General features: G+C 49.6%; 1 protein-coding gene across 5 annotated transcripts in view; it reads left to right on the forward strand.

The window, feature by feature from the left end:
• Window positions 1-1,273: 1,273 nt before the first annotated feature.
• The window catches only part of PLA2G6 (phospholipase A2 group VI), a 58,018-nt gene continuing 43,659 nt past the window's right edge, over window positions 1,274-15,632 (forward strand). For 2 of the 5 annotated variants that reach the window (XM_066258340.1, XM_066258376.1), the window contains exons 1-2: window positions 6,409-6,427; window positions 10,712-10,963. In XM_066258340.1, coding sequence (XP_066114437.1) covers window positions 10,755-10,963 — 209 coding nt within the window. In that variant the 5' untranslated portion in view covers window positions 6,409-6,427; window positions 10,712-10,754. Of the gene's footprint in view, window positions 1,350-6,399; window positions 6,428-10,576; window positions 10,612-10,711; window positions 10,964-15,632 lie in introns of those variants that run through there. The other 3 variants (XM_066258358.1, XM_066258349.1, XM_066258369.1) reach the window with 3 other exon arrangements.

The raw sequence follows: 15,632 nt of genomic DNA on the forward strand, positions 1-15,632 counted from the left end.
TTTTTTTTTTTTTTTTTCCATTTTTCTGAAGCTGGACACAGGGAGAGACAGTCAGACAGACTCCCGCATGGGCGATGCTCTGCCCATCCTGGGCATCGCCATGTTGTGACCAGAGCCACTCTAGCGCCTGAGGCAGAGGCCACAGAGCCATCCCCAGCGCCCGGGCCATCTTTGCTCCAGTGGAGCCTTGGCTGCAGGAGGGGAAAAGAGACAGAGAAGAAAGCGCGGCGGAGGGGTGGAGAAGCAAATGGGCGCTTCTCCTGTGTGCCCTGGCCGGGAATCAAACCCGGGTCCTCCGCACGCTAGGCCGACGCTCTACCGCTGAGCCAACCGGCCAGGGCAACTTCTTTAGATTCTTAACTAAACTTTGCTCCAGTTGCAGCGGCTGCCCTCAGTCTGGGCAGTGACATATTTGGAAAGACAGAGGACCAAACTCTCTTTTTTTCATAGAATGACAAGAGCAACTCCAGTTCCCAACTGGACGGACAGCAGCATGGATAACTATTCTAGACCTGCGGTTGAAAAATCATAAAGGGAATAAAAGTTGTCCAATCAAGCCTAGTGAGCTCGGAGTGGGGATATGATCTGCTTAGTCAGAAACCCCGGTATGTGGAGACCCCGAGACCGATTTCTCTCCCGTCATCACAACCCTGTAAGTGTAAGGAAGGTATTATTACTGTGCTCACTTCTCAGACAAGCGCACAGAGACCAAGTCATTTGCCCAAGTTTCTACCAGAAATGCCAAAATACCTCATGAGATAGGCTTGGGGTAGGGCTGCCTGATAACGAGTATTTTTTTTTTAAATCATGATTATACTTAAAATTACTGGCTAGCTTAAATTCAAATTTAACTGGGCATCCCACATTTTATTTACTAAATCTGGCAACCATAACTTAAAGGTACTCGGAAAAATCAAAGCAGGTTCCTCCTTGCTGGGTTTAATTTCTCCTTATAAGCCATCATTAACGGCAGGTTCGGACTTTAGTCCTTTCCAGAAAGCGGAGGGCAGAGAAGAAAGACACGCCTGCCCCTCACCAACATGTCTGCCAACAAGCCGACACGAACATCTTCCGCCCAACACAGACGTGGCCGAATCCCACCGGCGAGGATTGGCTGCAGCCCACAGCCCGGCCTCCCTTGGCGATGAGAGCCTCTTCCATTGGGCAGTTATAAGATGGCGGCGCCTCCTCCCCGCCTTCCTTGAGCGCCGCGCTCGCGGTGTGGGGGTGGGGCCTCAGCGGCGGCTGGGGAGGCAAGGCCTTCGGTGATTGGCGGAGAGCGGTGGCTGTGGCCCTGGGCTCGTTTGTTGGCGGAAGTAGAAGGAACTAGAAGTGCTGAGTAAGCCGAGGTGAGTGACGGGGCAGGGGAGGCGGGGCCTGGGGGAACCCCTTCCCTAACTCTTCCCGAACCTCCTCAGCGCCTCAGACATCGTGGTCCCTCCTTCGTACCTTCTCAGCGTTCCGTTATTCTGAGGCATGTCCTCCATTGACCCTTGTGTGACTCCTGAGTTCCCCCAGGTTCCTCCCTTTGATCCACCAGCTTCCCCAACTCCCATCCCGTGACCTCTCTTGTCACCCCAGGGACCCTAGCGACGGCCCTGAGTCCTCTTCAGCACCCTCGTCTGCCCTGTGTGTCTTTCCTCTGTCCCTAACTTTGTGAGTCAACCCCTCCTCCCTTCCCCATCTTCCTGTGCCTAAGTGTTCCCTATTTTTCTGCCTCTGTATTTTTATTTGATCCCCACTTCACCTCCATTTGTCTCCCCGTTCTCCATTTTACTGTACCCCATTTCTGACTCCCTGCTTATTGTCTCTCCCGTACCCAGATTCCATCTATGCCTGCTCCCCTCACCATGCTCCTTCCTTCCCCATAGCCATAGTCCCCCAACCCCCCAATCTTCTGTCCACCTCCTGCTCCTACAGATGACCTGAAAACAGGTGACAGGGTGCATGTGACCATGTGACTGGGACAGGCAGGACCATGGGTGTGGGTGAGGAAGGGCACAGGGGGCTAAGGGATCTCTGCACATTTTTAAAAATGGACTATCAAACAAATACCTTCCCCCGAGCTTCTGAATCTTTCCTTCACCTGCCTCTTGCCCACCCAACAGGATGTTAGGTTTGGCAACACATATGGTCCACCCTTGAGCTGAATGCAGTGTTTTTGTTACTGTCTTTGCCTCAAAATGCTCCTGGAGTTTGGAGGCCATTTTTTGTCCAAGTCTCAGTTTCCTCATCTGTGACAGGGGGAATTGTATTCCCTGCCCTCATAAGGCTGTTGTAAGGTTCAAAACTTGACATAAGGTAGAAAGCAAAGCTTTGTAACCAGTATGGTCCTGTACAAATGCATAGTTTTGCTATTTTGTCATAGACAGGAAAGAGAAAGGGATAGAATGGAAAAAACAAACAAAGGAAGAGAAGATTAGTAGAAGGTTCATTGTCTTTCACTTAGTATTTGGCTGTATTGATCATTCACTATGAGTAAAGCTCTCTTCTATGCCATCCTTACCATTCATTCATGCATTCCTCCTTTATTTAACAGATATTAATGGACTGTTTACTATGTGCTAGGCTAACCTTGATATAGCCAGTATTATTCCCACTTAACATAAGGTAGAGAGAGGGCAGGTGAGTTCCCTGAGATCACACCATTTGGTGCAGGTTGGAGCTAAAATCTGAACACAGTACTTCATAACATTAGAGCCAATGTGATTGCCCTGCTGTGTAAGGATCACTACTATGGTCTCAGTGCCCAGGGCACTTTTTCTCCTTCCAAGGGTTACTTTCTTGTTAGATGACAGTATGCCCAAAAGGAAATTCCCTTCTCACTCAGCAGAATGACATCAGCAATAGAGGAAGGAGGAATTTAAATGTATATGTGTGATACACACGCACACACATTGCTGTAGTGAAGGAGATGCCTGTGTTACAAGCGTCACTTTGTAAAGGGTGGCTACCTGGGAGAACATTTTAATAGGTCCATGCCTTAAATGCCTCTTCTCTTTTTTGTCCATCCTCATTTTTTGGTGATCTCATCCATTTTCTTAGCTTTAAGTACCATCTCTACCCTAACAGCTTTCAAATTTATATCTCCAGTCCTGTCCAAACCTTTCCCCTGAATGATAGACTCACATAGCTAGTTACCCATTTAATACCTGAAACTTAGGCATTTCAAACTTAAAGTTTTTAGAATTAAATTCTTAAATATTTACCCCTTCACCCTTCTTCCACCATCATCCAAAACCTGTCCCTCCCACTCACTTTCCCATCTTTAAGAAATGGCAGTATTCTTCTAGTTGCTCAGGCCAAAGCTGTATGATTATCTTTGGTGCCTATACAACTCTGCATCCAGCCAAAGCGATCTGTTAAAATGTCACTCCCTTTGCTTCAAGCCCTGCAGTGGCTTCTCTCACTGTGCATGCTTGGCTCCAGTTGTCTCTCTGTCCTCGAAGGCTGGCTTCCTGTTCCTGGAACTTACCAGGCATGCTGCAGCCCCAGGGCATTTGCACTTGCTCACCCCTCTGCCTGGAAAACTCTTCATCTAGATATCTTTATGACTTGCCTTTATTTCCTTTAAGGCTTTATTCAAGGTCAAGTTCTTGGTTGAGGACTTCCCTGTTCACTCTAAAAATTCAGTGTCTTTCTGGACACTTTCTGTCTACCTGCTCTGGTTTATTTTTTTCTTCAGCACCTAATCAGCCTCTAAACCTATGCATATACTTTTCCCATTTATCTTCTTTATTATTTATAGCCCTCTAAATATAAGTTCTGGGAGAGCAGGGATTTTGTCTGTTTTGTTCATTGGTGTATTCTTAGCACTTAGATCAATGCCTGCCAAATAATCGGTCTTCAATAAATATTTGTAGAGGGAGTCATTAACATGGGCCACCCTGTCCCGTGCCACCAGCCCAAAGATCTCTTAGAGTTATTGATGTCTCTTGTCCTTGGGAGCTCCAGCAATACTTCTGGGGCAGTTTGCTTCCAGCTGTGGTCCAGCTGAGCAGAGTGAATAAAAGAGGCACCTTTTTCAAAAAGCGTTTTGCTTTGGCTCATGTGAATGGCAATGCATTTATAAGGTGAGGGCCTTAGTTTTTGGAGTACGAGGTCTGAAAATCATGCCTCACTCAGCCATTTTCCAGCCAGGCTTTATCCTGAAGATGGTCTGAGGATTATCAGCTGGTGCTCTAGATTCCAGCTCACTGGGTTCAGCTCTGATGAGTCACATAATTGCCTATGTCTCAGTTTCCTGGATGTAACATGGGAGAAGTATACCTTCTTGAGTGAGTACTTTGAGAATTAAATATAATTGCCTAAAAAACTTGGTGAGGTGCCTGGTGCCCAGGTGGTGCTGGACGAATATGGCAGTGTTGTTGGGGTAGAAGGTGATGGGAGCCATCTCTTCCCCATTCATCACTCTCTTAGGAAAGAGGGATGAGCTGGGTCAGAGCAAACATTTGGAGGAACATTTTGTTTTGGAGGCAGCCTTGGAGGTCCAGAGGCTCCAATGGGAGGTGGAAGTGACATCTGACTTGACCCGACTTTCATCCAGTCTTTCCTCATGTACTAATTGAGTGCATACTGTGTGCAGGCCCTCTGCTGAGTACTGTTCAATGCATGAGTCCAGCTACCAGGCAACACCACCCATCTCTCTCTAAGCCTCAGTTTCCCCATATTCCCCACAACTGCACGTTTTCTCTTTGACAGACATTTGTGAGTGTCATGGCAGCTACAATGTGAAAGTCCCCGTCAGCTGTGAAGCGTTGTGGCCTGCGGGGAGACGTGCTCATGTGCTAAGAGGTGCAGGAAGGAAGTCTGCAGTGGTCAGTGCAGGCTTGGTGCTCTGATCATACCCCATGTTCTCAGCCCATCTGCCAGGGCAGTGGACTGGGGGAGACATCAGCCACATAGGAGGGTGTTGCTGTCCTGTGCCTGTCATTCCAATCATGGGACATCCTGTCGTAAGCAGCCAGGTCTCGTGAAGTCTGATTTCCAGCTTGAGCAGCTCTGCGTGTGCTCCCAGAGTCCCCACGTGGCCAGTCCTGTGAGGTCAGCTTCCTGGCACGGCGGCCTGTGAATCCTGTCACGCGCCTCCCAGGCAGCCGTCCGGCCTCTCTGGCTAGGCTTCTTCAAGTAGGAAGCAGGGGCTTTAAGAGTCTTTCTGCTTGGAGTATGAATGAACTCAGCTGGTGGTATATAAAGCTGAACTTTCCAGACCAAAGCTCAGTGTCACTCCTGGGGCCCAGCAGGATTGAGCACTCCCTGAGACTTTCTGTTGTGTTGACATAGCTCAGAGTGGGCAGAGAATAGGATGGTCTGTTACCACCTGCAAGGGAGTTAGAGAGGAAGGAGGGGGTGTCCCAGGTGCCAGCCCCTGTGCTTCCAGTTGCTTCATTCACTAGTTCTCATTCACTCACCAAACATTTATTAAACAGCCACTGCTTGCTAGGTGCTTGGATAAACAAATGAAAGAGGGGCAGGCAGGCAGCCCAGACCCACAGATACACCCTCAGTCTCACAGGATAAGGGCTGCAGAGGGGGTGTGTGCTGAGTGGTGGAGGGTATGGAGGAAGGAGCATGGGTACCGGGGTTGAGAGCAGGGGAGACACAGGGTATGGTTCTTAGAGGTGGCAGCACACAAAGTGAGTCTTGAAGGGCAACAGGGGTTATCCATTTGTCTAACAGTCCTTTATTAAGAGCATCCTCTGAGACAAGGAAGACAGGTCGGGGTGGGGGGGCGGGAGAGTGAGCATGAAGTGACACTGAGGCCCAAATGTGGAGGTTTTGATGGCACAGCTATAGGCTGCAGGAGTGGGCCAGGTTAGCTCACCTGGATGCTCACATTCTTTCTCTGCCAGGTAATGGGGAGCCGCTGGACAGGGAGTCTGATTTGCACAGGGAGGTTATAAGATGGGTGGGTGGACCTGACCTTCATGGTGCGTATGTACAGACAGGGCTCTAGTGTGAGTTGGGAGGGTGAGTGTTGCAAGAAGGGCAGGTGTGATGCCCTGAGGGTTCATGGGGGTCACTGGGCCTTGAAAGAAGAGCAGAGGCTCTGGCAGGAATAGGGGAGGGCACTCCATCTGAGACAGGCCCGGAAGTGTCCCCTTTCACTCTGGGAGAGCTGTTTTTACACATAAGCTTCCAGAATAGGAGAGAGGACAGGCCCAGGGCCTGGTGGCTTTGCACTTCCTCTCCTGCCTGAGACCTGTGACAGCCCTTCAGGGAATTTGTGGCCCAAGGGGAACCAGATATTTGGTGACTGAGTTCTCCCTAACCACCCCCATAACGATCCTACATGCTCCCCAATCCTTGCTAGACTTACTGAACTTGTCTCCTTGTCTGTAAACTAGGAATAAAGAACCCACTTCACATGGTGGCTGTGATCAAGGCTGGCATGTCAGATGTTGGACAACTGGCTCCATGGTAACCAGTATTCATGTTGATAGCAGCAGTAATCGTAGCACCTCCTTTGTGCTACCTGGCCCCAGGGAAAATGCTCATTCCCAGATGGGTCATGCAGGCTCCTGTCCCCATGCCTTTCCACACATGCTGTGGGCTCTGTCTTCTGGGAAGACCTCTACCCCACCCCCAACTTCAAAGTACAGCTCAAGAGTCACCTCCTCTAGCCATTCTTCCCTGACACTTCTGCCACAAGGGGCTGTGTACTTTTTAAGACAGAGACTGGGCTTGAGTTCCCCCATGACTACTCATTTGGTGAACCCAATTAAATTAGCTCCTTCCAGGAAATTCACCCAAGAGTCTATCTGTTAGTGCAAATTGCCCTCTGATCCCAGTAAGGATTTTTTGTTTGCTTTTTCGGTGGACATCAACATGTCCTTAAATTACTCTTCGAACACCCACAATTTAAGGCCTCTCTGGACCTCAGTTTTTTTACCTCTGAAATGGGGGTAATATTCCTTGTCCTTCCTGCTTTACAGTTCCTCCACGGGCGCCTCACACCCAGCAGCCATGGTAATTCTTCCCTGGAGGAACCAAGCAGACAAGCTGGGCCTCTGACAGGGGATGGGAAACTGTGCTGGAAAAAACCCGGGCTCTGAGATCAGAGATGGCGGGGATGGGAGGAAGCCACAGAAACGAGTAGGAAGCGCAAGCATGTGCTGTCTGCTCCACACCTGCACTCTGCAGGTTGGCCTGTTATGATTGTTCCAGGATGTGGCCTGGTAGTTTTAATTTCCTTTCTTCCACCTCGTGATAACAATGGCCACTGTTATGTGCCCAGAGCATCCTGGACACTTTCCCTACATTGTGTCATTTCATCCTCTTGCCTGGCCTGGAAGGTGGGAGGAGAGCCTGGTGTGTCCTTTCAGTGGTCAGGCTGCTGTCGATGTGGGAGGCACCCCTGGCACCAGCCCAGGACCCTGTGGACTGGGCAGGGGTATCTTCCTTCTATCCAGCTGGACCACCACAGTGACTGACCTTCCACCCCTTAGCCAGCGTGGGTTCCCTGGTGCCGACGCTCCTGACTTCCCACTTCTAGTGAGCACCATTCCCGGTGCAGCCAGCCTGCCCTCTGGGAGCCTCTGTGCTGCCTTTCTAAGCCAGGCTGACCCCAAGGGTCCCCCTATCTCCCCTATAGTACTACTTTCTGTTCTTTTATTAATTTATTGGGGTGACATTGGTTCACAAAACCATACAGGTTTCAAGTGTGCAACTCAACAAAACATCTGCACACTGCATCATGTGCCCATCGCCCCAAGCAAAGTCTTTCTGTCCCCATTTATCCCCCCTTTGCTACCTCCACCTTTCCCCACCCCCTTCCCCTCAGGCTAACACCACACCTACTTTCTTTTTAAAATATAATCATTTTCCATACCATTTAGAATATAGGGAGAAGGAAAAAAAATCCCCATAAACCCAATACCCTTATCTACTCTTAGTATTTTGGAATGTTTTCTATCAGTCTTTCGTTCTGTCTTTTTCTGTGCCTAATTTTTACTCAGTTAAATTATGCAAATTATGTTTTAACAGACTTCCTATGGGCCAAGCTTAGTGCTCCGGGTGAGTGCAGGGGTGCAGCACCTGCCTTTGAGAAGCTCAGACTCCAGAGCCAGCCCATGTGGGCTCAAGTCCTCACTCCTCCACCCACGAGCTGTGTGACCTTGGGTGTGCTACTTCACTTCTCTGTTCCTTGATTTTCTCATGTGTAAAACGAGGATAACATTGGTAACAGTGGTAATGGACAGGGGTGCGGATGAAATGGTAGATGTAAACTCTTGGAACAGGGCAGAGCCCAGAAAGAGGCCCGTGAGTGTTTGGTGTGAGTAGCTTTAGGAATTGTGCAACCTGGCAGGAGGAAGAAGCGGGGAAGGACTGGCCAGATCAACAAACCCACACAGACAGGCAAAGCAGTGTGGAACAGTGCAGCTTTCTGGAATCGGGCATGGTTTGGAGTTGATGGGATGGGACAAAAGGGGAGAGGCTGCAAAGGGAGGTGGGGGCTCCGCAGGCCGTGCTTGCAGCCCTTGAGCAGCAGGGACTTGATGGGGAGCACATGGACTCTATGCCACTGAGCCTGTAACGGAATGTCACACACTCCTCCTGAGTTGTTACAACCTTCACAGTCACAGGTTTTAATGACCACGTGGTGTCTCTAGGATAAATGTTTTATAATTTACAATTGCCCTAATGTTGGGCACTGAAGTTGCTTCTATTTCTTTGTCAAAACAAAAATTGTTATTGTGCACATTGATGTGCATGCCTGTCTTCCATTTTGGGTTTTGTTTTTCCCTGGGACCAATCCCACACTTTTCCTTGGGGTTCTCTCCTGTCCTCACCCCAGCTCCTCTGTCCTTACACTCTCTGATGCAGAAGAAAGGAAGAACTTGACACAGGTCTAAGCATTCTCACAAATGTTCTCATTCCATTCTTACCTTGCACAAGAGGTGATTATCGTTCTCATTTTAAAGGAGAACTGAGGCTCATAGGCTGTTCTCACCACACTTACTACTAATCAAAAAAGGAAGGAACATTGTCATGCTTCAAAGCATTTTCTTTTTTAATTGATTGATATTAGAGACAGTGACATCAATTTGTTGTGCCACTTATGTATGCATTCATTGATTGATTCTTACATGTGTCCTGACAGGATGGAACCGCAACCTTGGCATATCGGGACAACACTCTCACCATTTGAGCTACCTGGCCAGGGCAAAGCTCTGCAACATGCTTCTCTAAGCCCCAGTTCCTTATCTGTAAAAGGGGTCAAAGTAAAGAGGGTTAACGTTTATTGAACATTTACTATCGGCTAGGTTCTATTATTAAGGCACTGTTATGGTCGCCATGTTACAGATGAGGAAACTGAGCCTTGGGTTAAGTAACTTGCCCAAGGTCACACAACTGGTGAGTAGTGAAGCTGGGATCTGAATGCAGGTTTGCTCCAGAGCTGTATTCAATGCATCAGCCTTGTGTGGTTTTGTGGGAAAGGAGACAATGACGTGATGTGATGGACTTAGCTCAGGGCCTGCTACCTAGTAAGTGCTCAATAAATGCCTCCAATATAATTATCACTATTGACTCATATTCTCTATTTAGATGATGAAAAGAGGCCTCTTGTTCCTTTTACCCCTGAAATTGATCCTCTCCTCAACACCTGGGCCAGGGTGTGACTAGTGTCCACTCAGAGGCCCACTCTCCCACAGAGCGCCCGCACTTGAGGATCTGTCCTTAGTGTCTGTTGTGCTCTTCTGGTAGGTGATGTTTTGGCACAGAGGCAGAGGTAGGCCTCTATTGGTGACACTGACTTAGGAAGGCAGTGTGCTTTCTGGAAACCCAGGAAATAACAAGACATCTAGTTCTTCTGTCGTCCAAACTGGGGATAATTTCCATAGCAGAAATTGTGACCTCAAGAATATGAAACATAAAATTTCCATCCAACACGTGTTTGCTTTTTCTGAGTCTTTTCATTCATATTAATTTCTGAAGAGCTTGGTTTTGTGTTTCCTTAGAGCTTCTTGGGAAACCAGTGTAGCAAGTATTAAAGGTTTTAGACAAGTGCTTACAGTTCTCTGCCCCTGGTGGAGTGTGAGGTGATTCTGGTCCTCTCGTGGTCTCTAGTAGAGAGTGGACACTGGTTTTGTTTGCGGAGTTGAAATGACCCTGCCAAACTCTTTGAGTGCTAAAAAGTTGACTCTCCACCTCCTGTGTGTAGGGAGAAGCCCTCCATCGGCACAGGGCAGGATTGCCTGTGTATTCCTTTGATCAATACAACTCTACACTGGCCCTGGCTGGATAGCTCGGTTGTTCAGAGCATCATCCCGATACAACAAGGTTGCAGGTTTGATCCCCAGTCAGGCCACATACAAGAGTCAACCAGTGAATGCAGAAATAAGTGGAACAACAAATTGATGTTTCTCTTTCTCTTTCTCTCCCTTCCTTTCTCTTTAAAGTCAATTTTTTTAAAATGTAGCTCCACGCTACAGATGAGGAAACTGAGTCTCTCTGGGAAACTGGGTCAGGTAGCTGGGAAGTCTGGTCGCCAGTGCACAGTGGCAGCTCTGTAATTCCCATTAGGTCTTCTTACCTCCCACTCAGTGCCATCTCTCTCTTTCCTTCCTTTCAGGTCCCTGCAGGCCCAGGATCAGGGGAACCACGCTGGTGGGGAGCCATCTGGGTGCCTGGGCAGGAAACCGCTGTACTTGGTGAGGTGGGCATGGGAGACCGTGCCCAGCTGACCAGAGACCCCATTTTCTTCCAGACTGGGGGAAGGCAGCAGGGCCTCCCCACCAGCCCCAGAGAAGATGCAGTTCTTCGGCCGCCTAGTGAATACTCTCAGTAGCGTCACCAGCTTGTTCTCCAATCCATTCCGGGTGAAGGAGGTGGACATGGCTGACTACACCTCGAGTGGCCGGATCCGGGAGGAAGGGCAGCTGATTCTGTTCAAGAACACTCCCACTCGCACCTGGGATTGCGTTCTGGTCAACCCCAGAAACTCACAGAGTGGATTCCGGTGGGTGAGGATCAGCTGTGACACACATGCACATGCATGCACATGTGTCTTTCGTTTGACTCCTCCTAGGTCTAGAGAGGGGTGAGAGAGGAAACTGCTCCTTAGTGGAGGGAGCAGCTTCCTAGACTCCATTCCTTCTGGCCCATCAGGGTCCCAGGAGCAGGGGCATGAGGATAGAAGGCTGGGCTGCTCGTTGTTGCTTGACCCATGCAGACAGAGAGAAGGAGGAAGGATGGGGAAGCTGAGAAGAGTCAGTCAGGTTAGGTCCAAGGGTCACCTGTAGCCCTGAGTCTTGAAATGCATGACCGTCTTATAGGGGCTGGCCAAGTTTTGTTCAGGAGAGCCTATTAGGGGTAGACAGCTGTCACTTCTCAGGGCACACTGGGTATGTCATGGGCTAGATAGAAAGGGTCAGAAGCCAGCTGCAGGGTCCTGAGAAGCTTGGGATCCTGCAGGCTGGCATTGAGTTGGGTGATACTGATAGTTCCTTTTCTGTTTACTCATCTCCCTGGCTATTCAGTCATCCATCCATCCAGTCCGCATACACCAAGCACCTCCACTGTCTGGAGTCCTGGGCCCTGGGCAAGGCCCAGCTGCTGCTGTGAGATGACAAAATGTGCTCTGTGCTTTTAAGGAACGTGCAATCTTTGGGGGAGCCCCCTGTAAACCCGGCAGTAGCATGTGAGGAGTGCTGAGATAGAGGCGCAGCCCACAGAACAGTGGGACCACAGAAGCAACCACTTCCTAGTGGACTACTCTGTGTGAGGAAGAATGAGTAGGAGCGTGCCCGGCAGAAAAGGGTGATTAAGGCCTGCAGAGGCACGGAGGAGGGGACCTATAGGCAGATGGCTCTGGCTGGGCCCTAGGTGCACCCAGGGCTTTGGTGAGAAGTGAGGCTGGAGGGAACCTCTGGGGATCATTCTGATTAAGGAGGTGTGGCTGCAAGAGTCGCAGAAAGTGGCAACTGAGGATCAAGGTTCAGACACCAGGAGAAGAGCAAAGCAGAATATTGGGGCCCCAGCCAATCAGGTGAGAATTCAGGTCCTGGCTCCACAGGGAAGCTGAGGCAGAGGCATCAGATTGGGCATTTGGGTGAAGAACACATTCAGTAGCCAGTCCAGACTAGTCCAGACTCTGGCTGCGGCTCCAGAGCCCTGCCGCTGAGGCTGCAGTTCTGGAACGCACAGAACCAGGGCCGTGGGGCCACTCTGTGGAGGGCCGCTCATCCTGACTTTTGAGGTACCCTGTCCTGGGTGCGCCACACCCTCCCCTTGCAAATCATTGCAAAGTCCTAGGAGTTGTAAATATCCCTTGACAAGATTCCAGATTTGTCTCGGGAAGCCTGAGCCCCACTGTGGGTGGACTTCCATCTCAGGGGGTTTACCCCTTTGCCAACAGTTCATTAACTACACCTGCACTATTACTGCCCTTGGTCGGGTAGCACCTGTCGTTGACATTACTTTCACGCACGGTGCATTAGCACATCCTCCAGTGACCCACTGAGGTAAGCAAGGAGGGAAGTATCTCCTTGTATGGATGAGAAGACTGAGGCCCGGGCGAGGGGTGATTCATCCATGGCTGCACAGGAAGCAGTGAAGAAGCCATCTTTGCGTCATCTGGTTCCTGACCCGTTTCTCTTTCTGTGCAGCTGTGTCTCCGTGCATTGAGACAGGATAAGGAGCATTACTGGGTGGGGTTTCAGGCTAAGCTCCCATCTCCTCTTGGAATTACTGGCATTCCTCACTTGGTTCTGGAGTCCCTCTAACCTGCACCCACCCAAGCATTTCCGCATCAGCAAATGGCTCCAACATCCATCTCCATGGCCGTGCCATCCAGACACCCAGGAGTGATTCCGCTTCTTCTGTCTCCCTCAGCCACGGATTGGGGTCCTTCCCACCTTCTGTCTTGTTTCCTCCCACGTGTATCCCAGGTCTGCTTCTCTCTGTCGGTTACACTCGGGTTCGGCCTGTGGGATAGAAGCCCAACATGACTGTGGGGAACCAGGATAGAACTTCAGTTTCCTGCTGAGTGACAGCCATGGCAGAAAGGGCTGGTGTGGCAGCTCTGCTCCTCAGAGTCACTCCTCAGTGACAACAACAGGCTCCTTCTGTCCTGCTGCTCCACCATGTGTGGCCTCCGTCTCTGTTCTCTAGATCACCACATGGTCCCAGATGACCACACTAGGTCCAGCCATCACAGCCACCTTTCCATCCAACAGAAACACGGAAGGGCACTCTCCTTAGGGACACTTCTTCGAAAGCTGCACACATGCCTTTGATTTAAATGCATTTGACCAGAACTTAGTCACGTGGCCACAGCCAACTGCAGGGGAGCTGCATCACAGCCACATGCTCTCCACAGCAGGATCTTTTCAGGCTGCTGCCACTGTTTGTGCAGACTCCTGCGCCCGCCTCCCGGGCTTTTGCTCTGCCTGCAGTCTCACCCTCCGCCCATTGGCTCCCAAGCTGCTGTTAGAATGACCTTAGAGGGCAAATCTGATCACTCCCTTAATCAACTCTTCAGGAGCTTCTGTTTCCTTAACATAGCAGCTAATTAGCATCGCTTGCAAGGGCCCCTAGTGATGCCTCACTTCTCCCTCCAGTCTCAGCTCTGGCCACCCTGTGCTTCTGGCCTTTGCCTAGATTCTTACCTCTGCCCAGAACACTGTCCTTTCTTTGCAACTCTCACTTCTACTTGCCCTTCCCTGGCCTTCAGGCCAGAGTAGGGGCCACTGCTGTGTGTCCCCATAGCACCTCATCCCTGTGCTCAGTGAACTACTTCCCTGGTGACCACAGACCCTGTGAGAGTAGGGGCTGGGTGGGTCTGTCTTATTCATCCTGGTGTGACTCCCAGCACCTCACACGCTGCTTGGTGTATGTCAGGTTTGTGAGATGAGTGGGATATACCGATTCAGCTTTAACAGTATTTACCGAGGGCCACTGGGTGCCAAGCCCTTGTCAGGGCCTGGAGATTGTTGGATTCAGGGCCCTTGGAGCTGGTGAGCTGGGAAATGTGAGTGGAGGATTGGAGAGTGAGATGCTGGAGGGGAGGTTATTATGAGGAGATGCTGGAATGGCAGTGCCCAGCCTTGGGGTGTGCCTGGGAATGAGGGCTGCAGTGGGGTGGGCTTGGGGCACTGTGCCAGAGCCTTGGGGACTCCACACGGCTCTGACACCCTGCATTTTGTAGAGCAGTGGTTCTCAACCTTTCTAATGCTGTGACCCCACAATATAGTTCCTCATATTGCAGTGACCCCAAACAAAAAAATAATTTTGGTGGCTACTTCATAACTGTAATTTTGCTACAGTTATGATTCGGAATGTAAATACCTGATATGCATTATGTATTTTCCGATGGCTTTAGGCGACCCCGCCGGGGTCGCAACCCACAGGTTGAGAACCGCTGTTGTAGAGAGAAGGCTCAGTATACCAGACATCCTCTTCAGGGGCTAAGGCTCTGTTCTTTAAAGGTCTCCTCCCCCTTTTACTTGCCAGGAGGCCTTGAACTGTCCCTAAGCACTTAAGTAAGACCTAAGAGGTAGCAGTCAAGGTCCTGCTTCACCTGGGCTCCATGTGGAGGCGTCCCTGGGATCCTGGGGCTGTTAGCTGGTGTGCAGAGCACCAGGATGAGAAAGGAAACCAGGATCTTCTGAACCCCCAGGTTTTATCGCCTAGGGCCAGTGAGTCCGATAGCACCCCCACTGGCAGAGAGCTGACCCTGGCTGATGCAGATGACAACAATGACAGGAACAGTATCTGTGGTTTGTTAGCATAGCCCACTTGAGGATTCCTCTCAGTGTTAACTCCCTTGGGAATGCCAGCCCCAAGGAGCTGGGGGCATCATTGACCCTGTCTTGCAGAGGCGAAAATACAGATCAGAGAAGTTACGTAACTTTCTCAGCGTCACACAGCTGCTCAGTGTGTATTTTGTATTACCTCTTTTTTCAAGTGATTTAAATAGTTAATCATTTAACCAAAGAAGATGTGTAGTGCCTTAACAGCAATTTCTTGTCAAACTCATGAAGTGTTTGGATACAATTTTCCTCTGTACCTTCCCTTCCCAGTGAACTTGATGGGACATTTAATTTAGTAGTATTAAGGATATTATAAAAATTTTTAGAAGTATAGCTCCATTTTCATTAAAACAAGGTTTTTTTTTTTGTTTGTTTGTTTTTTTGAAAATGGCCATGCATCTGCTCTTTAATGTTTCCTATGATATATTAAAATAAAAAGTTTTAGTCTCTTCACAAGTAGTAATTTATATTCTCTGGATTTTTTCAGCCACAACAACTGGATTTTCTTTTCTGATTTTTGCTGCAGCTTCTGCTTTGTAATGCCAGACATCCTGGCTCCAGAGCTCACCTCTGCCTTTCTTTTCACCAGAGCCATCTGGCAGTGTGGTGAACTGGGTGGGGCTCAGCTGACCTGGGCCCATCCTGGGCCCCAGTCTGACATATGGTCCTGGGCATTGGCTCTTCTGCTGTGAGCCCTGGAGTGCTTGTTTGTGGCATTACTATGTACATTATGATAATGTCCATACTTGTGTTCCTGGTATCAATTAATCATTGACTGCTGACATTTACTGTGACATGTGCTATTTAATGAAACCTGCCAGCTCTCACGTTATCTCAGCAGAAGCAGGGCCAAACTTCAAGGCATGTGTGACATAT

This window comes from Saccopteryx bilineata, chromosome 1 (genome assembly GCF_036850765.1).
Source record: "Saccopteryx bilineata isolate mSacBil1 chromosome 1, mSacBil1_pri_phased_curated, whole genome shotgun sequence".
Lineage (NCBI taxonomy): Eukaryota > Metazoa > Chordata > Mammalia > Chiroptera > Emballonuridae > Saccopteryx > Saccopteryx bilineata.